A 23,663-nucleotide genomic window follows, 5' to 3' on the forward strand; every position below is an offset into this window, starting at 1 on the left:
ACAAATATTTCTATCATATTTATTGATTCTCTCTATAATTTGAAGTAATTACATATTGTTTCACTAATTAATAAATAGAAAAAGAACACTTGTACCCCAAAAGGAAAACTATTTACAAGTAGCTACCCCCTAACTTTTATACTTCCTGTTTTTAATTGTTAATTCGCGTTTACTGTTTGATACCATCGTAGTATATATATACTCTGATGGTATCAAAGAGAACATTATTCAGTTACTCCTTGATACCATTAGAGTGTATATATAACAGACATTGTTTCAGCAAAAAAACTACTTAATTACTGCTTGATACCATCAAAGTCAGTGGCGAAACCAGAATTTTCATCGAGGGGGTTCAAAAAAATAAGTAAGCACGCTAATAGTATCTACAAATAAGCGGGTCGAATCAGGTCATATATGAATGAGTAGATCAAATATAAGCAACTAGATAAAATTCAACTTTAGCTCAACGCTAACAATAAAATAGAGAAAGTACGCGTTTGACATAATATTAAAATCAATATGAGAAAATGTATTTTTAAAATTTTAATTATGGGTTCTATCGCCGTCATTGTTGTATATATATACATTATTCAATTTTTGAAACTAAATAAGGAACACAAAAGATTATACTATCCAAAAAAATATATTAAAATAAGATAAATAATTAAATGAAAGTTTAATAATGATGATTTTCTTAATTCTTGACTTGTACGTTAAAGGCATATTTTTTCTTAAGTTGTGGTCACTAATCTGTAGTAGAAGGATAAGAGAATACTTTCAAAATCCAATCCTATTTATTTAATCTTACTTATAATCATATTATTCCTTAATCAAATAAAAATTAAATGTTTGACTTAAAAATGAGTATGAGATTTTTTTTTTTAATTTTAAATATGAAAACCCAAAAAAAGTTATAACTTTTACTTAATTTTATAAAAATAGAAAAAAATTAATGTAAAGTGTAATTCATTTTATGTTTTGCTCTAAAATATTTATGTAAAATAATTAAACACATATAATACAGTTTAATATTACAATATTGGGGTTGGACGTTTCATTTATTAAACAAATAAAAATGAAAATTGGCTGAAACTAAAATATGAAAAATAATGTTGTTACCCAAGCTTGAACCCGCAGAGTTAGCTCCAAAAGTTGCTATTTCGTGAACCCCTTTACCGCTGAACCAAGTCTTTGGCTTGTGTTCAAGGGGTTCATTATTAAATATATACTCATAAACCAACAAATTGATTCTTACATACGGTGTAATTTTTCGACGAAGGGGGTTCGGATGAACCCCCTAAGCTGTATGTAGGTCCGCCCCTGATAAAAGTATATAGATATAATCAGAGTATATATATAATCTGATGGTATCAATAATGAAGAGACAGTGGTTTCATGAATAAAACAAGGGGCAGCAGGTAAATAGTTTGGGTCGTGGGTCCAATTTAGGTAAATAGTTCTGAGTTGGGTCCAATTTGGGTGAATACTTTGCCTAATGGGTCCAATTTGTATAGTTTTCCCTTAATAATTTCATACTAGATGTCAGGTTAGATATAGCTAGATATATATATTTTTGCTACAAGATACACTCTGAAATACAGTCTACAGATACATAGGGAGAGAGGCGAGCGAGAGAGTAAGTGTATCTCATATATATGTGAATCACACTAGAAACATAGAGCGAGATGCAAGCGCGAGAGTCAGTGTATCCTAGATAAATGTGAATCCACTTGGATTTGTTGTATCTGGAACAAATTACACCTAATTTTGACCTCAAGTATTCGAGATACGTGTATTTAAACGCGCTAGATACATGTATCTGGGTACCGAAATCTGGCACGAATGATAATTTCGAAAACTCACGTAAAGACACATAATTAGGCTCTAGACTAAAATGATTTGTGTTGTTTGCCCATTAAACTACTAATATTGTTTTGCTCCCTTTATATGTTATTGTTAAATTATTTTTAGAATTGTAATATATAGAGTACCAACATAAATTTAAGACAATGTGCATAATTAAATGATTTAACATGCAATAGTTCCTTAATTTTGTTTATAAAGATTTACACCGTATATCACAGAGATCACGTTTGATCAAATACTGTTGTTTTACATTTTAGAAACAATTTTTTGTACTAAGTACGTCCGATATCATCTTTTTTATATGACTTTAGAAATTGTAAAGTTATAATATTGATACACTCGCATCAATTGAATATTCAAATCCGTTTAAGTTAATTTGACTTTATAAGATGATGTAATGATCCCCTCATGACTCAAATGTAACAACCAAGTGCCTATGTTTTCCTTCTTGTACCTAGAACTAGAAAATTGGTCTTTTCTAGGCAAAAGAAGAAAAACAGATAATCGAATAGAGAAAATGTAGATACAGTTCATGGGTAAATTTATTTAATTTTACACATAAAAGCAGCATTAAACCGTTATAAGTTCAAAAGTCACAAGTTATCATCCACCAAATACAGTAAGGGGAGTTGAGCCAAAACTAATACAATCGGAGGACATTGACTTGACGAGTCATTTAACCGGATAGTGAAGTCGACCATTGTAGGCTTTAAGCAGCAACAAGCTAAGCAACTGGAGGACGGAGCACGTGGTCCTGTGAAGTATCGACAGCAGCAGGAGGCATGAATTGCCACATCGCGACACCAGGGTAACTCATGATTGGCACCAGCTTGCTTCCTGGAAGTTGACCATGAGCAGCAAATGCAGCAGGTATGGCAGGAGGCAAGAAACTAGGTTGTGCATTCGTAGCCTTTAGTTGTTGCTCTAGCTTCTCCTTTTCAGCCTTCAGCCTCTGCTTTTCATCTCGAAGCTCGGTTTTCTCAACCTACACAAGTTAACACATGCTTGAAGTTCAGGAGCAGAAGAGTGAAGTGATGTTCTAGCTTGTCTTGTCACCATTACAAAATGGAAAAGCCCTGGTACCCTTAAACAAGTGGAAGACATGCAAGACTAAATAGTGATTTTTCTACAAGGATTGCATTCGAGGGAAGTAATACTAGCCTTTAACTCCTTGATCTTTTCTTGCAGATTCAAATTTGAGTCTTTCAACTTTTGAGCTTCATCACGCAACTGGGTCACCATGCGAACAGCATCAACAAGAATAGCGGATTTTTCTGTTTTGGGGGGCTTGCCAGGCTCAAGGAGTGCACCCAATTCCATGAACCTGATAAATAGGTCAATTTTAGCATGAAATAAAGAGAAAAATTCTTATAGAATGGGTTGTGAGGTCACTTGTCATTTAGTCTATCTCTCCGCAGTTTCTCTCTGCAAGCTTTGGAACTTGTTGGAGCACATGATTCAACTCTAGCCCTGGAACAATTACCTAAAATGGTGAGAGAGAAAATGTGTACAGGTAAAGGTCAAGAGCATCTGAATTTCAGCAGTAAATTTGAGGTCACAGAGTTAAAAATTGAATACTTCACCAACAAATTAGTTCAACTTTGGGTAGTAATTATAGGATTAGGAATATATCAGGGGGACTTTGTGTAACCACCTAAATCACACGATATTGACGCATTAATGAACTAGAAGAATGCCAGGGCATAGTGTTTCTTTCGTATAGAGCCTTAGAAAGCTGTTTTTGAGTTATACAGCATAATCTTATGCAGGCTCTTAAAGCAAGAATATATAAATCGGTTGAAAGTATTCCACATTCTCAAACCTCCCCAGTTAAAAGCAGAATATAACAGATACTTTTAGAACAATGAATCACAGAAAAAAAAGGGTAAAAATCCTCAAAACATACAAAGAGAGCGGAAACGTGTCACCTCACAGATTTAAATCATTATTGTTTGCAACAGCCGCTAATTAAATTAAATGACATGCAACGATTGAGTGCAGCATCACATCTTTATTCGACAACAATGATGGAGGTTGCTACAAAAATGTCCAGAAAAGGCAAAAGCTCTTACCGTTTCTTAGAACCACTTTCTTTTGGGTAATCTGATTCACCAATTGACCCATCAATTTCAGAACTGAAAAAGCACAAAAAAGCAGGAAAAACCCAATATCAAAACTAAAACAACAGATAGAAGATCTTTTTTGACTGGTAACATATAGAAGAATTAGGCACAGGAAAGGATGAAAATTAAGTTGATGGAAACCTAGAAAATGTACACCCTTGAACTAGAAAGAACAAAAAATTCTCAGGATGTATCCATCCACCTCAACCCCTGCTGTTCTATCAAAAAAATTGATATAGCACCAGCTACATCATCGTCTAGCCAACACATCTAGTTGACAATCAAGCAAATTTTAGTCATTCTACCGGGTACTAGAAACAAGGAATCCCACCCCAAAAGCATGCCTCAATTTTAGCCAAGATTAAACAACATTATTCTATTTAGTGCTTAATTAAGTGTTCTAGTAGTAGAAGGAAAAGATCCATACAGGCAACACCAACTAGTTGAGATTACGGCATACTCGTGGACATACACTTACATTTGGTCCAATGTCTTCCAGGAGCTTCATTAGTTTGTTTAGAAATTTATACGAAAAAATACGTTTGATAAGTTTGAGGTAAATTTGACTTTAAAAACCTATTATTGAGTATTGTAATAAAATGGGTCAAAACAGATCAGAATGGATATAGAGGATTATTAGCTGACCCAACTAGTAAGAGAATGAGGCATAATTGTTCTTGTGGAGGTTGTAGAAGCAGTACTAGTTGCTATTCTTCTGTTCCTTCTCCTCTCTATTTAGCTTCCTCCTCTATTCTTCCTTTTTTCAGTCTATCTTCAAATATCCACTCACTTCTTTTTACTTATCTTCCTCCTCCATATCTGTTCCTCTTTTCTCCTCTACACCTCGCATTTTCCCCTTCCATTCTCAATAAGTTTAGTAATATTTTTTCTCAATTAACTGTTGTCAAGATTCTGCACACTTGACTAAGCTTTTCCAGTTTTCAGCTTCCTCAACGATGTTTATCAATATATTGCTCCATTCCTTTTAAACCTTGTTATCATGTCTGCGCTAATATCTGTTTACCTCTTTCTGCACACTGAATGCTCTGCCCTAAGTATTTTCCTATCCTAATCCTCCATCTTCAGTACATCCTCTTTTGTATGGTTTCTTCTCCAATCTCTGCCACTATTACCAGGTTCTGATGATGCCCATCAGTAGGCGAATGCAAGATTCCGATGGAAAGTTGGTAACATGCAAGGGAAGACAGTAAACTATGTCAGTTTTTCGACAGCGATATTACAGCAATATTATATCGTCAACCTTCTCCTCCACCAAGGGCTGGATGTTAGGCACCTTATACTAGCTTGACCCAAATCCATTAACTGTCTACCTTTCCAACTCAAATAGAGAGGAAACTTTCAGTAATTGGACACTTTCGGCATTTTTTTTTAATTTTTTTTTTTACCCCCCATTTTGGAGGATTTATAGTGTTTCCACACTTCCCCTCCAGTGTGACTCGAACCCAGGACCTACCGGTCGTGGGTGGAGGTGCTTAACCAACTGAGCAACCCTCACTTGTCACTTTCGGCATTTCTGTCTTCATTCTATGGTTGAATCTACGTCGGACTCTACAATCGATTCTAAAAAGATACAGGACTAAAGTTATAAAAGATATTATTTTCCATCATACATGGTTTCATGTGCAGATAGATAGTCAAACTCCATCACTTCCGACGTTGTAATTTTTCATCTGGAAAATGAAATAAACGAAATGCTTTCGTAATCCTACACTTAGACACAAGTAATACAGTTGCATCAAAAACCAATAAGAGAAAGTAGTGATAGATGGATACAAGTGTGAATACCACAAAATGATAACAAAAATCATGCCAAATTAAACTGTCTTTGGACTCAAATCAACTCCAAATGTGCATAAAAAGACCTTAAACTTGTAAACTTCACAGCATATAGAGAAAAACACACACAGACACAGTTATAGACAAAGGGTTGTCATTACTCAAAAATTCCTAAATAATGGAAACAACATAGATTCATAAATCAGCTAAAAGATCCAAACTTTACTGAGTCACAAAAAATAATGCATAATTTTGATAACTCAACATACCTAACATTCCTTGAACCATTCAAGTTCTGTACAGGCCAATTAAACCCAGATGGAGAAGCTGAGAAATTCGAATCAGGGACGGAACTATCTTCAAACCCGTAATCATAAAGCCAGTTGGTGTTCTCCGGTGAAACCATCTCCGATCAATCGCCGGCAAAAATACGGGAATTTATTTCTCAATTTTCAATTGCTATTTGGATTGGAAAAAGGAATTTGGTAATCGGATAATTGGGGAAAATTCAGAATTCTTTTTCTTTTTTATTTCTGTATATTGGCATTTGCATTTTTTTATATATATTTTAGATTTTATTTTTTTAGTGTCTGCGCGTTTCTGAATGGGCTTCCACGATGTTGGCACATAGTACTGATTGGGCTTTGGGCTTGGCCTTTGGTTTGTCTTTGTCGTGACGAAAACTTTGATAATGACTGGTTAACCACTTTGTACACACCGATATAAAAGGCAAGTGCTCATACTAAGTTTATCAATTTTTGTACATCTATTTACTTTAAAATAATAATATCTTAAAGTTTCGGTTGAAGTTGACTACCCTACCCACTAATGGACTATGAGGGGGAGGCGAAGTATCTTTATCTGGCTTCAGTTTTTTTCTTCTTTTTGAAGTTCATGTACATATAGCTATAGCTGAAGTTTGATCATTCTTACGTAAATTTCAGTCATATGAAATTTTAAATATCATATACCTAATGTTTATCAAAATTGTGAATAGATTAAATAGTTTAAAGAATTGAATATATATTAAATGATAGTGTCCAAATAAAATAACCGTGAACAAAACTTAAAGTTGGGGGGGGGGGGAGTCAAGGAGTGAAGTATAGGTTTTATATTGAAGATAGAAACCATGCCTAGTTGTAACCTTGTGATTGGTTAATAATAATCTATAAAAAGAAAAGGATTGAAAATAAGTGGCCTAAATGTCCTCATGTAGTATCACTATCCTAAAATGTCCAAAATCTAGGAGATGATGTAGACCATAGCAATCTACCAGTAAATAATGTGGAAAGTGTATAAATAAATTCAACTTTTGGGAAATTTTCAATTCAAAGTAAGGGTGTGTATATTTTGATAAATTCTGAATTACTGCATAAAAAATCAACAATTCAATTTCAATATTATAGTATTTATTTCACTGAAAAACGTAAATGAAGTCATATTTTTTCTATAATTTTTTCAATAAGTCCGAGCAATATAGTTGGTGAATGACATCGAGAATGCAAACATTGGTGAGCTTGAGTGGTTATCATTAAGTGAAACCATATATATTTTACACATAAAAGTTTGGAGAAATTGCAATCGTACAACTGTACAAGATGAGATTAGCCACTAAACAATTATAGTTTTTTTTTTCCTACTATATATGATATGCTTTTGTATGATGATGATATCATATTATTCCTCTGTGAGCATATTACAAACTCATAGACTATATAAAATAATAAGTAATAATTTAGTTAGAATCCATTTGGATGTCGGACCTTTGAATGTAAAATAGGTTCCTCAATCTCGAAAATTACTTATTCATAAGCTATTATGAGTTAAAGTCATGCTACTTTATATATTGCTTATAATTAAGTACTAATGCTTATGTAATGTGGAGTACAACGTCAGCAGTAACTAGTGGTTTGAATAAAAAAATATTTGGTTATTATTATAGTATATGATTGTTATTAGGTAAAGTGCAATGCCACTTAATGTGTACAATTGATTAACGAATATGCTGCTTCTGCGTCAGAACAAACTTTTCAATAATTTATCGCTCTGAATACAAAAATAGTTTTACTACATTTGAGACATAATAGAAAAATATGCAATGCAATCAAGTGCACTGAGTATTCCGTATTGCATTTATACAAGATTTGGGGAAGGATTGCTACCTTAATGTGTGTGATATAGATTGTCTATCATAATGCGCATCAATAACTGATTTTATGGCTCGTGTAATCAGAACGTTCATTTAAAATTATAATTTTGTCCTGCATTAAGACTAGCTATATTGATAAAGCAGCGAATTTGAACCGCATATTACCTAAGCTTACAATCTAGCGATATTTGTGTGGAGTGAGTTCAAATGATACATTCCCATACATCCTCTTCTCCAAATCGAGAGTTACTTGTTGTTCTAATCCAGTTCTAACAATACATTTCTCGGGATGAGAAAGTGGAACTACTTAATTACATTTTAGAGCTCATTAAAACTCACTATGTTCAATAAAAAGAACGAGGGAAGCTCCAGTAAAATAATATTGAAAAAGAAAAATACTTTGAAGATCCTTATTATACAAGAATTCTTGACGGTATCTATAAACCCTCATGTAATAGAAGATTTAGAAAACTTTGTTACTACAAGAAAATTAGCATTAGGCCCTTTGGATCTGCAACAAGAGAGGCCCAAGCCCCAATGTCTGATATTGGGCTTGAACCTCTCTTGCTGAAGATAATGGACTTTGATATAGACATTTGTAACAAGGAAACCCAGGATTCTTCCTTAAGAAAGGAATCTAAATAACGACCACGTCTCAGTTCCAAACAAGTCAGATCAACTAATATGATCTACAATGTAACACCGGAACAAACGCTAGAAATGCAGTAATGTCCCAAGAACACAAATCAGAATCCTACTTCTGTTTGCTTCAAATACTACAAAAGATGTCCAAGAACACAAATAAGAAAGTGCAGCATCCATAAAAACGTATCGATGGATAACACAAGCAATTGCAGGCTTCATAATCCTGTTCTAGGTGCTGGTATCATCAATTATATACTTTAAAGGATATCAACAAATAATATTAAGTTACAACAAAAAGAGATTAACTTGTAAAAATGTAAAGTTACAAACACTAAGGTAATTTCGTGAAAGTACATCATGAGATAAATGTTTCAAAGGGAAAAGCCCTTGCTATTACGGATACGTAAGGCAGTATTCTTCTCTCTCCACACTATACAAATCGAAGGTGGATTCGGTTAGAGGGTGTGTTTTACTTCTGTTAAAATCATATGCCAATCATATAAGAATAATACAGACCACACGCGGTTTCTAAAACTAGGAGTGTTCTATAAACACAAAAAATGAAAAATTAGCCAATGCTTAAGCGAGAATCTGATGAACGCATGCTTGTTTGACGTCTTGGAATCCCAATCTCACACGCATTAACCCTTGCTGCAAATCGGAGTGAACACAGGGACTCACCCGTAGAAGAAGGATCTGGTGATACATTGACAAACATCAACGTCTTCGAGTCACCACCTAGACAAGGCTGATTAAACATGCAACGGTCAGAAATAAGGTACCAACAATCTGCATTAGGAATGCCATTTGATATGACATATCTCGAAATAATTTAATAACAACCTACTAAGCTTTTGGAAACAGATACAAAGTCCATTGGTATTTTCTATCTTTCGTTTAGTTAGCTCAAATAAGCATAATACTTCGACACATCTTAGGACTCAAAATAAGATGGAGAGCCAATCTTTGTTTTAAATTGGAGTAAAAGAAATTTTACCTGGAGAAGGTATGTAAGCTTTGAGTTCCTAAATGGTACATGCTCCTCTTTCTTTGCAAGAGAAAATATAACATCACTTAAAGATGATAAACTCTTGTTGATAGCCTGAATGAAAGTCAGAGATAGGTTTAGCGTAAATTTTTAGAAATACGAAGCTCTTGTAAAGAGATGAGTAACTCAAATAACCTGAGTTTCTTTCAACCGATCTCCAGTAGACCCACTCTTAGATAGACGCTCACTGCCAGCAAGATCAATCAAATTGAGTATGCCTTGTACTTGTTGTTCTGTGCTCTACACATGGACATGAAACTATTAGTCAATTCAAAAATCTAGTTAAGTAGACGATCCAAATGGCATGCTACATAGAGTATATTCTCACCTCATTAACACCCGAAATTCTTAAAGTGAAAACAAAATGACTTCTTGAAGAATTTTCATTCATCTGAGTCTTGCCAACAGACCTGCGCATGCATTAATTCAGTAAGAGAAACGTTTCACAAATTAAAACCCTTTTGGGTTTCAAATAAATGAACCAAGAAGCATTTATTCCTAAATAAATAAAAAAGTTCCTCACTAAATCATCCTATTTTATGCAAAGATTGATGAAAGATATAAAACTAAATTTCAGAAAATAATTGTGATATAAAGAGAGCAGCTGTTTTTTTGTACCTGCTTTGTGCAGCCCGCCTTAGAAGAGAAGAAACTTTGCTACTACTTTGAACATCTACAACTGTCAGGTCTGAGACATGGGTATGGCCATTTGCATCATGTTTGATTGTATATTGCTTTCCGCCATTTTCTGGTCTGGAAGCATCGAAACCAGACAAAAGGTCCCGAATAGTCTCGTTGTATATTTCAAGCATTGACACCTAAAGACAATGTGGAAAACCAATGTCAGAAAAGATACACAAATAGAGGGAGAAACAGACTAAAAACTGGATCAAGAAGAGTTACAATTTCTCACCTGCATTTCATATTTCCACCCTTGTGCTTGAAGAGACTGTCGGGTCTCAAATACCTGTTCTAAAGTGCGGGGTATTAGTCCTTTATTCTCTGCACTTTCTGGGTTGCCCATCATTGTATGTGTCTTGCCAGAACCAGTTTGACCGTAAGCAAATATGCAAACCTGAAAAAAGATAGACGAGAATCAGCTATGGATGAGTTTTTGTTTATTAATTGAATGATTTGACATATCAAAAGAAGAACGAATACAGCGGCATTTGTCTGGACACATAGTTCAAGAAAGAAAGTTTAAGTTTTTTGGCACATACCATGTTGTAACTTGTGACCTTAGACATACTATGACATTTCTATGGTCACGAGAACAATTCATTGAGAGTAACATCAATTGCTTTTCCTTACAAACGCGAGACTACTGACTTGCAGTCATACACAAAGTTTAAAAATATATCACCTTATAACCGTCACCACGATAGCAAACATCAATTGTTTTTCTTTATTAACACTAGACTTGCAGTCATATACAAAGTTAAAAAATACATCACCTTATAACCGTCAAGAGCACTCTGTACAAGCTGGGAAATCTCAACAAAAACATCTTGCTGTGAAGCCTCGGGCGTGAAAACTTTATCAAATGTGAAGGAATGCTTTTGTCCTTGGTTATAGAAATATCAAATCAATTGTTAACAAACACTAAAAAGCAAAGCTAAACAAAATACAAATACTATCTGCTTAAATGTGATAGAAACACATACTCACCATTTTGTCCCAAGTCAATGCCTCTCCCTTGTGCTTCCATTGAGGATGGAAAAGAGATGACATTTGCTTCTGCACCAACACCATCTTCAGATAGTAAAGGTCTCACTCTACAGAAAACCCGTATGTTGCCTTTCAATTCCTGTATCAGAAAGATTCATAAGTGAACTTTTAAGATATCAGTTGCATATCATGTGTGTGAGAAGTTTACCAGTATAGTATTGTGCAATTTTTTCCGAAGTTTCTCTCCTTCAACAACTTTTGTTTCTGCATCAGCAAGACGCTGACGCAAATCAAAAATTACTTTCTTCTGCTCCTCATATTCTGTTCTGGTTTCGAGTGCCGACATGTCGGACATCTGACAAAGTGGTAAAATATTTAAGAGGAATATCTTTTAAAGCTTATGAGGTATAATGGACTATAGAAATCTCAATATACACAGTGAAAGTTTGTTTCATTCCATATTGTAACGCACCTCTAATCTCTTCTCCGCAAAAGTTAGTTTTTCTTGCATTCTGTTAATATGTTCAGATTGAGACAGACAACTTGCCTGAGGAAAAAATCAAGAAAGATGGCTATTTACTACAAATAAATATTGTTTTGTGAAGTTCAGACAAACAAATAAAACGAGACAAACCTCCAGCTCGTTTGCCCTTACTGTCATGTTCTCTAACTCAGCAACGGATTTCCCATTACATTCCTTATATTTTAATAATTCAGCATTTAGAACCTGGACTTGATACAACTGTTGATCACGATCATCCCTCATCTTTTGTAGATCTCCCCGTAAACATCCAACTTCATTTGCTAAAGTTTCTTTTTGTTTGACAGCCTCATCTTGAACAGCCTTTTTAAGTAAGAAGGAAGAATAAGAATATGACTCAGTAGATGATAAACACAGGAGCCATTCTTCAGCTTACCATACCAAGAACACCCTAAGAATCATAAACGTTATCTAGAGATCTGAATAGTGCCTTAATGCCGTCAAATTTAGCTACCCATAAAGTTAGTTGTCGGTACAGGTTGCAGAAAGCAACAGACTAAGCTTCAAGGAAGAAAAAGCAGTTTTTTAACTCCTGAAATGAAGCAGACATTTTTAACATTGCTGCAGAGTGCAGAGTATAAGTTAATTAGACCAGATGCTAGATAGCGTTAAACTAATGGAGATGGAAACAAATAAACTGCATCGATGCTAACAACAGGAGACAAGGAAACAACATGAAAATCTAAAACTTACTCTAGAAGAAGAGAGCTGTTCCTGCAAAGAAGTGTAGTGACCTCTGAGAGTGCTGAGATTTTCAAAAACTGCTGCTTTCTCCTTCTCCACACGCTTCAATGTCTCATTTGTTGAAGCAAGTTCAGACTGGAGCTTACTGTTGTACTGCTGTAAGCTTGTGTTGTACTCCTGTAGCCGCTTGTACATTTCATTTAGTGATTGAATCTGCAGATATTAAAGCAAGATGTAAATTCAACCAAGCAGTTCACAACTTTAATCAAACCAAAACAATACCTTGTACATCTCCTTACCTTTTGATTTGCACTTGAATTGTCTTGTTGAGATCTCTTGAGCTCTTCAGAAACTGAAGCTTGCAGTTTCTCTGCTGCATCTCTAGCCTCTTTTTCTCTATGAAAAGAATCCATCGCTTCCTGATCAAAATGTTAACTAATTCAGAGACAAAGCTATTATTTGCCATAGGGGAAGCTCCAACAAAAATCCCAAATTTATGAAACATGATCTTTGCCCAGCCTCCTACCAATTTGGCTGACTCCTCTTTTGCACACTTTTCTTGCAGAGCTTCAATAGTTTTCCTTAACTCCATTATGATTGAATTCAACTCTTCCTCTTTAGCTTTCATTAGTACCTCTAAGAAAAATGCAAAAGAGCTAAAGTAAGCCGGTTATTCATTGGACAGCACTAACATATACAAGAGGAACACAATCGTACCCATCTCGTTGCATTTCTTTTCTGCTGACTCTAACAAGCTTTTAAGTGATGCCTGCTGTGTGACATTGTTTTCTTCAAGCTGCTGGAACCACTTTATGCAAAGCTTAAGTCTTCTTATGTATTCTGACATGAGATCACACTTTTCCTGATAGTAACAAAAGAAATTTAAGCACCAATACATGAATTAGAAATCCAATTAACATTTCTGCAACTTAGCAAAGTAAATGGTACATTAACCAGGTGTACAAACATTAACCAGAAGAATTGATTCAACATCTCACCTTAGTGTTAAACTTGTTCTTAGTTTTCAATTTCTCCGCGAGTAAAGCTTCAACATCTTCTTTTGTAAACTCAAACACAGGGCTGTCTGAACCAGCAGTACTTGGTGGTCCACTGGCTGGAGCCAGATCTGGAGCCGCATTCACCACTGCAAATGCTTGCCTAGTTGGTCTACCACCAGTAGCTGCAGTCGGCATTCTCGGATTCGCAATTTTCCTCTTCTTATCTACTGTTATTTCATCTGTCGCGTACTTACTCTGCAAAACCCAAAAATTTGAAAACTCCCAGAAATCAAAACTAAAAAACACCCACAAATTAAAACCCAAGAACAAAACATGGGGTTCTTCAATCACTCCAAAATAAGCCGAAAACCCAAAAATTTGGAAACACCCACTAATTAAAACCCCAAAACAAAACATGGGGGTCTTCAATCAATCAAAAATAAGCCGAAAAACCAAAAAATCGCGAACACCCACAAATTAAAACCCAAAAACAAAACATGGGGTTCTTCAATCAATCAAAAATAAGCCGAAAACAAACACAAAACTATACATAGATAGTAAATGATTGCTTACATTGGAAGGACTAGAAGGAAGAGGCGCTCTGTTCTGGTTCCTGGGAGGAGCCATTCTGAAAAAAAAATCGTAATTATGAAATGGTAAAGAAGAGAGAGAGAAAAGGAGAAGAAGTTAAAATCAGCGATTTGATTTGGGATTTTTTGAACTTTGAAGAAGTGGGTCCGTGGATTGTAATCGAAGCTATATCCCCAAATACTATCACTACCGTTGCTTTGAATTGCAGTAAACTGAAAAAACTCACACTGATAAAATTGAGAAAAAAGATTAATTATCTTCTACTGTCTCTCTTTCACTCTCACTCTGCAACCCTAATTGGTACTAATTTGGTTTTGATCTGTCTGAATCGACGGAAGTTAGGGATAAAAACGACGTAGTTTTGGAGAATTTGAATTTTTTTGAAATGGGAGCAGGCGCTAGGGGCTTTTTTCGATTCGTTGAAATGTGGACTACCAATTATACCCCTAACGGTCTAATTTAATACTTATCATTACTTGCACTTCTTTTATGTACATTCGTTTTTACCTAAATTTTTATCTTTATTCTCCCGTTTTATTTTATGTGACACTGTTTTATTATTCACTTATACTTATAATACGGCAAAAAAAGAGTTTATATGTTTCTAAAATAATGAGATGTCAAAATTTTTATTACATTCGCAATTGTTGTAATGAATTCAGCATTTAAGTTTGATTAGTCTAACCTTCAAGTTTTTTTTAAACATTTAATGCATTGTTATTTTAAAATTATGAATACACATTTAATACTTTTTTTTTCAATTTATATTATGTTATGTTGTTTGACTTGATAATAGTTTAAAAAAACGAAGAAAGACTTTTGATGTAAAATAAGTTATAGATGTTTGTGTGGCTATAAATCATGTCATTTAGAGTAAAATAATCAATTAAAAGTTAAATTGTTATTAAATATAGAAATATGTCTTCTTTTTTGAACTGACTAAAAAGCAAAATGTGTCACATAAATTGAGATACGTGGAATATGTATTACTATTTGTTATTGCTAAACTTGTTTTGTATCTTGCTACTTTATTTTCTTATTTTACCACACAAAAAAATTCAAAGTTAAAGATATAGAAGATATGTATATAGCTTATCCTCTTCATACGCACCTATAAATATTTATATTAGATGTTATTATTGTTGAATTCATATTTAATACTCTCTTCATCCCATAAGTATCAACACCCGCTAATATGACACTTGTTTTGAGATGGAGAGAATAGTTATTGCAATTCTAATAGATATTCAAATATAAATTTATTTTATGTATTAAAAGTATTAAGATTTAGATTAATTTGATGTTGTAACACTATATTCGTCTCTGCTTAATTACATGGTTTTATTATGGCTAAAAAGATCTAACGAAGGTATTTGAAGTTATTAATTGTAGTGTTGTCTTCTTCTAGAGCCCGTTTGGATGGGCTTAAAAAAAGTAATTTTTATGTATGAAGTGCTTTTAGAACTTTAAAGTGCTGAAAATTATTTTTATAAATAAGCAGTTGAGTGTTTGGATAAAAGTGCTTAAATGAGGAAAATTATGTGAATTTTAGGGTTAAAAGAATAAAAAGGGTAGTTTGGGAATTTAGTTAAAATATAAGGGATATAAAAGTAATTTCCATGGTCAAAGAAAATGACTTTAAGCACTTAGAAAAAAAAAAGGTTAGAAATCCTAACTTTTCATTTTTGACTGACTTTAAGAACTTTCTGACTTAAAGTTAGCATTAGGCAAACACGTCCAAAACCTGAAAAGGAGCTTTAAGTTGGTTTTGACCAACTTAAAGTCAATCCAAACGGGCTCCTAGTAGACTTTGTATTATTTTTTTGTGATTCATTATATTTTCTTTTTTGTATCAAGAATTGTTTCAGCTGAGTCAATGATTCTCAGAAACAATATCTTTATTTCCACAAAATAATAGTAAAATCTATGTATATTTTACTCTTTTCATATTTCACTTGGAGAATTTTATTGGAATATGTTAACGTTGTTGTAATAAATGGATTACATTCTCTTATTCGCATTTCTGCCGGACGAGGATTTAAATATTGTGATGGAATATATATGGGGTCCTCCTACGAGGCTCCATATGGCGCTTAGAAATCGTTAGTGAAGCTTTTAATTGACTATCAAAATATTTCAATATTTTTTTCTATTACTTATTTTTATCATTTTAAAATTGTGCACTTTTAATTTATTTTAGATTAAATTACAGTAATTAAATTGGTCCGAGTGAATCTCACGCAAACTATCACGTAAGATGTGTGTGTATACTTGTTCAACTTTAGATAAATTTAAATATTTATTTATGTATACCTAAAATTGGTGGACAAAAATATCAGATGTAGGCCAAGTTTTAATTGACATGAAAATCAAAGAGAATAATAATTTTGACTTTTACTATCAAAAAAATGAAGAAAAAAAAGGTAACTAGGTAACTTGAGATACAAAACAAATGGAATTGATCTTTTGCCTTATCTTGCGTCTTATGTGTGTCAAGAATACTATTCTAACCTTTTGCAACCTTTTTTTCCCATTGGATATATAATATTATGTTATTCTAGTGCTCTCAATGTGCCAATAATGGCTATAAAGATAGCATAGGTAATATATCTTTTCACTTATTGGTGTTTTGTATTAATCCTTATAGTCCTTTTCCACACACCTTTCCTAAATCTTCTTCATTAGCCTCACATATTCATGTGTTATTTTCACAATTAGATAGTCTTTTACTATTAAAAAACAATTTTTTCCCTACTTTTTTTTTTCTCTCAACACTTTGAATTTATGCTTAACGTGTTTAGTTAACCATGAAAAAATGTAAGACTGTCATGTACATAAACTTTTTAATTATTCAAAGTCTTCATCCCATATATTTTTTCTAGTTTGTCACATAAGATTAAAAGAGCACAACCATGAGGGACCTTTTTCAAAGCTGTGATGTTAACTGCTTGCCTTTTTTAGGTGTCACCATTTCATCTACCTTTTTTTTCCCCTTGTTGGGGAGGTCGAAATAGTAATTAATTATAGTCTGGAAATAATTTTATTGACGGAGGGGTGGTAAAATTAGCTTAAAAAAACATGATCGGCCAAATTTGTTTAAGTTTGATAATTATTGACCTCCTAATCTAATCATTGGAGTGATTTGGCTGAATATGTAGCCTAGATTGACGCACAAAATCTTATCAAATTATTTTTGGTATGATGTGTATATATACCCATAAATCGTACTAATAAAAAAAAGAAAATTTCAGAAATAACTATTATAAATATCTTAATTATGCTTCTTAACTACGGTTTGCCTAATTACGTTTCATAGTTGTAGCTTCGTTTGCTATGGGTATTTCCATTTGTATAATTCGATGCCAATATATAAACAGAGTAAGTATATATAAATTCTGTATTTATACATTTAGAATTTTTTTCAGAACTTATACAAATCAAATGTATCAACATGATAAATTATTTACAAGCTAGGGTAATCATATACAAATTCTGAATTTATACAATTAGGAAAATTCTGGATTTATACAATTAGGAACCGAATTATATAAATTCTGAATTTATACAATTGAGAGCCGAATTATACAAATTCTGGACGTGGGCCACATAATTATGATTGTAAGTTAGTGGTGAATGGTAATTTAACTAAACTATAGTTACATTAACTAACTAACTAGTATATGTTTGTTTATCTAGATAATTTTCCCTGAAGAGAAGGAATGTTCATTACTTTTGTTTGGTAATCAAACGATTTATAAAAAACAAACAAAAAAACTTCTATAAAACTTTGAATGAGTTGGATTATGACTCATATATAACTCAACCGCATCTTGACTCGATCTATTTCAGCCCAAGTAACCTTTGAACGGATTAATGACCTATCAATTTATTAACTCAACATATTTTGCTTCATTCAAATCTAGTTCAACCCATCCTGTCGACAACCCTATTGATGAAGTACTCTCCTTTTCGTATTCATTAAAATTTGGCATAGTGGCTAGAGACTAAAGTGTCGACTAGGGAGTTAACTAAATAAAATATGAAGTGGAAATATATTTTGTTTGTATACATAGGTTTATAATAGTTCATTGCTTCTTGATCAGGCAATATTAAATTTATGCAGTTGCCTGATTGGACATATCATATATATTGAAATGAAAGCGTAAAGAAGAATGCATGCTATAGGCTCCATATTTTTTTTAAAAAAAACTCCTGAATTATTGCATAGTGAATTCGCCAACAAGGAATAGAAATAATATACTTTCAAATTAAATAAAGTTGGGTAATGGATAAATGATAATGAAAAAAGTAAGAAAAAAAATTCAAAGGCTTGCATAGTACGAATTAATAGTTGTTGCGATACTATAACTACTACTCCATATATTATGGCTTTGGCAAATATATATCACTCCTCACGCTAAGGTAACAGTATATATAACACGGATTGGATCCGGACTAATTAGGATTCACGCCAGAAAGTTCTATTTTGGAGGCTAGTAAAGAGCTTAATTTCTAGTTATCAAAGGCGACTCTATACATACGGCTTTGAATTTGAGACCATTGACTAAAATTGGAGAAATATTTATCACTCGGCCACAATCTTTGGTGAAGATCAATCAAATAGTTGTTATGATACTATAACTACTACATATATTATGGCTTTTGCAAATATATATAACATGTACAGTCCTTTCGCGCTATGTAACAGTATATAATACTGTAGCTCCTAACATATTGGCAAGGTTTTGCATGTTTGCCATTTTACGCTTGCTTGCCAATTAAAAGGTCGCTTTCAAGTCAAGAAACTAATTAAAATACATTAATCAGATCAATGAAGTGAGTTGAGAATTGTGGTATGCATGTTCAAATTCAGGTAAAGACAAAAAAAACACTATTAGTTGAGAGCAAAGACGAAAAAAAATACTACTTCCCTTTTGTTATAGTTTTAGTGGACAAAGTTACCTGGTACATATAATACCTATTTTCTATAGGAGATGATAGATATCCTGTGAAATCACAGAGTCAAAGTGCGCGTAAGCTAATTCAGATAGTGTATTGTGGACTGCATGCAATATTATAGGTTCTTCCTTGTTATCCTTGCAATATTACGCTCTAATTTAGACGACAAATTTTTTTTAGATGGCATTGACTCTCTTATTATTTATTTTGAAGTCCAAATGGCAAAATATTGAAGTTACACTGGCAATTTTTTTTATTTGTTAAGTCGGACATGAATGTGAATAATTAATTTGTTGGAGAATAAGACAACTGACCTTTTGTTCCTGTTTTTTTTTTCCTCCTCATTTCCCTATCAGATCAAGAGACTTAAAATAATATCTACTCAACGAACTAATTAACAAGAAAAGAAACTGAACAAGACATAGAAGCAGAACGTCCAAATTAAAGTTGGTGGCCTGCAAGAAATCACTAGGTAACTATTATAGGTGGAAGGTGATAAACATCTCATAAAATTAGTTGAGGTACACATAAGATATGGCAGACGACATTTATAAAAAAATTCCACTAAATTATTACAAGTCACTAGTTTTTATTCACGATCAATATTTAATTTGATCGTAATTAAATAGGCATAGTGAAGTAGTTGTAGTTGGATATATGCATTAAACAGGAGCACATCAAAGGACGATGTTCTAAAATTGCTTTAGATTGCAAGTTGATTTTTTTTGAATCTCCTTACTAAAATTCATGATCATGTCACCAAAGTTATGAAGTTGGCGAGTTACAATTTAAGATCGGAAAAGAAATTGTGCATAATGGCATTTGTGATTTTAAATATGGATGTCAAATGGATATGCCGGATTAAATTAATTAGGTGAGTCATATTTTCATGAGCTAATTTTGTCATCTTTACAAGTGCTTCAACTAAACCGACATTTCGATGGAACTTTAGAAGTAGTTGAAAAATCACTGTGGCCTTGAATTTCTTGCGATTTGGTATGTTTGGTCGTTGCATTAATTTAAACCCTCCATTTTTTTTTTACAAATCTTTATGCTATTTAATTTGTGACCTTACATGAAGCTGCCAATTTTATGAGGTTGTTTTTGACTGATATCAAAGTCTTTTTCCTAACCAACTACTTAAATTATTGAAGGAAAAATTTTAAAGTTAAGATTTCTAAACTATCCTCCAGAAAATTAAGGCGTAAATAAAGAAGATTTTGCGTTAATTGCTTAGAATAAATCATTGCTTAATTAACTCCTTTCTTCTCTTCTAGTTTAACCCTTGATTAGGTATTTGCGTTAAAAAAGTACTCCTCCGTCCATTTTAGTTGTCATAAGTTGCGCTTTTCGAAAGTTAATTAGACTAATTTTTAAAGTTAAATTATATTACTTTAACTTAATATTATAAAGTAAAAAATTAGATATTCAAAAACTATACGAAAAGTACTATAAGTTACAATTTTTTTCATATCAATATGATAAAAAAATATATCTTAAAATGTTAGTCAAAATTCATATAGTTTGATTCTAAAAAAAAAATCATGACACTAAAATGAGACAGAGGGAGTAACATCTAATGAAGAAAAAATAGTTCTCTAGGTAGATTAGGAAATTTACCAATTTGGATATAATGACACAACAAAATTATGAGGTGAGAATGCATATTAATGAACCATGGTTTAGTACGAAAACTCTATATGCAAATAACAAACAGATACCGTATATTTATTCGTGTAAACACAAGAGTGAGGGAGACATGAACGAAGGGAAAGAGAAATAAGACCAAAAAGGAATGGAGATGCGGGGTATCGATCCCCGTACCTCTCGCATGCTAAGCGAGCGCTCTACCATCTGAGCTACATCCCCATGTGTGAACAGTGTTTGCAGAGAAATTATATCTCAAGTTTATGAAGAAAGAATCAAAGCAGAATTAGGTCAGGGGCTTTGAGAAAGGTATCGACGTTCCTCCTATCCAGGCATTCTTCTTCCTTCAATACGAGTGAATATATACTTGATCAATTACCTATTTTTACTATTCTCATATAACCATCTCTTTTTTAGCATCATACCATTTTTTATTATCAAGTATTTTTTATTAACAAAAATTGTGTATCTCTAATAAATAATATTCTCGACACGCCTCAAGCTACAAGAATTTTCGTAAGACTAATGAATCCTGCATATTAATTTGTCAAGCATGTTCCTATATATCTTCCAATTGATACATTATATTTCACTCTTTAGTTTCTTTTGTTGATTATGTAGACACTCTATATAATTCTCCACATCTTATACTACTAACATTAATCTGTCATCCAAAATATCAATTACATTTTATACATCTCTGTTAGGCAAGCTAGAAATAATCTTTATTTGCCCCTTTTTATAATTGATCCCCTCAAGGTACATCACAAATATTTGGAGGTATCTTTGGAATTTTTACTTCTAAGAATTTGTGATCACCAGTACTCAAAAATGCCTCTGTTTTCTTCCAATCTGTATTTTCAGGAAGTTCAATCCTCCGAACACAACCGTGTTCCCACCAGTTCCCAGCTTTCCAGTCCTTCGTCCCCGTCTCTATTTTCAACCTCAATTGCCCACTGACATCTAAAACTTTCCCATCCTCAACGGAAACACGAATGATATCTTTACCCACTCCTGTTGCAATAGATGTCAATAGTGTTATTCGAATTAATATTGCAAATCAGGGGCCAAGGGAGTTCAATTGAATGAGTTTTATAATAAGAGTATATACTTTTTCATATGTACACCATGGTTCTAGTCGAGAGTAATGAATTCAGTTGAATTGATAAAATCCATCATAAATACGTCTCTACTAAATAGAATGAAGATGTTTTAACTTAACTCGAACCAATCCTACATGTAGCTCTACCCCTGATTATGGTCCGCCAAGAAAACTACAACATGTTGCAATTCCGCGGGAAATTAGCCAATGGAGTTGTAGGTATATTTCCAGCTGTTGAATTGCCCTCATTATCTTCATAAACTAGGCAAATTCAACAGCCTACATGGTCTTGTGTAGGGTGCTAATTGCTAGAAGCATCCTATATGTAGTTTTTATGTTAATCATACTATTCAAAAAATTTATTCGCTGCATGTTGGATATTTCAAATATACAACATTTTTGGACAATCAAACACATGTGCAATAATATTTATGGAGAGTTCAGACAACATATTCTACTTCTGATCATATGAAGTAGACATGACGGTGCTATAAATCAGAGGCAAAGCTACATGTAAAGAATCAAATTCTTTTCACTGAAAATTATATTATGCAAATAGCGTAAAAAGCAATTATTTTTGTATACATATAGATTGTTTCTTTAATATCTTAGAAGCATCTCGTATATCAACAAAGGTAGTTCACAATTACTATAACTAGTGTAGCTTAAAATTAAATCCTACAATAGTATAGTTCCACTACATGACATTCAAGTAAAATCAGGCTCAGAGCTAAAATACAGTTACTAACACTTGAAATGACAGTATAATTCAGAATACATAAAATTCAAATCCTGAATCCGTCTCTATGTAAAATAACATGAAACTCACCTGAAATTTCTGCTTTCAACACATAATCTGTCTCAGTTTGAGTCCAATCAACTGTGCACTGATTATTATTGGAACTTTTTGCATTGGACAATAACACATCTGAATCAAATTCCCATAGTGGAAATGCATCAGAAGGATCAAAAAATTTCCCAAACAAAAGTGGACTAAAAAGTGAACCTTCACACAAAGCCTTGTGTGTTATAAAATTCCCTTTGTTCATGAATTTCACAAACACATCTTCTTTTAATGGAACACACCATTTTTTAGGATTTGGTTCTTCAAATTGAACTTCAACTTGTTTGTAACTAGTCATTGAATTAAAGAAAAAGAAATTTGAATAATGATGGAGGAGAATTTGAGATTTGAATTCCTCTTATACTAATTCTAGTGGTGCAAATGAACAAAGAAGAGAACAAATTCTTATGGAATATTTGAAAAAATGTGCTGTAAAGATAAGGGAATATAATTCTTTTCTAGATTTTTTCCCCGTCTTATATACGAAAGTATGAGAAAATTACTTGTGGAACACCCAAAACAAATCAATGGTTGTCGATGAATTGAGACGGTAGGGTCAACGGGTTCAATCGAATCGTTTCCAAAAAAAATTATACTATTTATATATAGTTAAAAATAATTTTATTTGTATGTATATTATATCTATAATAAATGTTGAATCTCTTTCAGCTATTTTGTGTGTTGACTTCTTCATATTTTGATCCATCTTAATGAAAATTCAGTCCTTAACAATATATCGACGTGGTATAATAAAGTAGCCAATTGTTTGTTATATATAAGAGATCGTTTGGTTCAAAATAACTTTTTCGTAGGATTATAATAACATCCCATTCTATATGGGATAGATAATTAATAATTTCATATATTATTTTGATATGAATGTAATTCTAGTAATGAAGAGAAGTGTGAAAGGAATACTTAAAAGTCCATTATCTACTGCTGATGATGATTAGTGTCACCAATTTCTTCTTTCAACTTTCTATATATGTTCTTCATTTGTG

General features: G+C 32.9%; 3 protein-coding genes and 1 non-coding gene across 5 annotated transcripts; all 4 read right to left on the reverse strand.

Moving 5' to 3' along the window:
• Positions 1-2,367: 2,367 nt before the first annotated feature.
• On the reverse strand, positions 2,368-6,333 carry LOC129892080 (transcription factor ILR3). The gene is made up of 5 exons (XM_055967625.1): positions 6,056-6,333; positions 3,939-4,001; positions 3,259-3,336; positions 3,028-3,190; positions 2,368-2,851 (listed from the first exon to the last, which is right to left on the reverse strand). Exons 1-5 carry the CDS (start codon positions 6,190-6,192, stop codon positions 2,591-2,593), a joined length of 702 nt encoding a protein of 233 aa, XP_055823600.1. The 5' UTR covers positions 6,193-6,333; the 3' UTR covers positions 2,368-2,590.
• Positions 6,334-8,786: 2,453 nt separating this feature from the next.
• On the reverse strand, positions 8,787-14,436 carry LOC129892282 (kinesin-like protein KIN-14N). 2 transcript variants are annotated; one of them, XM_055967847.1, is made up of 18 exons: positions 14,337-14,436; positions 14,093-14,147; positions 13,520-13,774; positions 13,239-13,383; positions 13,048-13,157; positions 12,821-12,940; positions 12,531-12,734; positions 11,931-12,140; positions 11,769-11,843; positions 11,505-11,651; positions 11,297-11,435; positions 11,083-11,192; positions 10,542-10,703; positions 10,247-10,446; positions 9,957-10,038; positions 9,764-9,868; positions 9,578-9,682; positions 8,787-9,328 (listed from the first exon to the last, which is right to left on the reverse strand). In XM_055967847.1, the coding sequence occupies exons 2-18, from the start codon at positions 14,144-14,146 to the stop codon at positions 9,149-9,151; spliced, it is 2,403 nt and encodes an 800-aa protein (XP_055823822.1). In that variant the 5' UTR covers position 14,147; positions 14,337-14,436; the 3' UTR covers positions 8,787-9,148. The 2 variants fall into 2 exon arrangements, with proteins under 2 accessions (XP_055823822.1, XP_055823823.1); XM_055967848.1 differs by having other exon boundaries at positions 14,242-14,432.
• Positions 14,437-20,865: 6,429 nt separating this feature from the next.
• On the reverse strand, positions 20,866-20,938 carry TRNAA-AGC (transfer RNA alanine (anticodon AGC)). The gene has a single exon. It is a non-coding gene; the product is annotated as a tRNA-Ala (tRNA).
• A 409-nt stretch (positions 20,939-21,347) lies between these two features.
• On the reverse strand, positions 21,348-22,982 carry LOC129892000 (21.7 kDa class VI heat shock protein). The gene is made up of 2 exons (XM_055967515.1): positions 22,648-22,982; positions 21,348-21,730 (listed from the first exon to the last, which is right to left on the reverse strand). The coding sequence occupies exons 1-2, from the start codon at positions 22,958-22,960 to the stop codon at positions 21,471-21,473; spliced, it is 573 nt and encodes a 190-aa protein (XP_055823490.1). The 5' UTR covers positions 22,961-22,982; the 3' UTR covers positions 21,348-21,470.
• Positions 22,983-23,663: the final 681 nt, after the last annotated feature.

Source organism: Solanum dulcamara, chromosome 6 (assembly GCF_947179165.1).
Source record: "Solanum dulcamara chromosome 6, daSolDulc1.2, whole genome shotgun sequence".
NCBI lineage: Eukaryota > Viridiplantae > Streptophyta > Magnoliopsida > Solanales > Solanaceae > Solanum > Solanum dulcamara.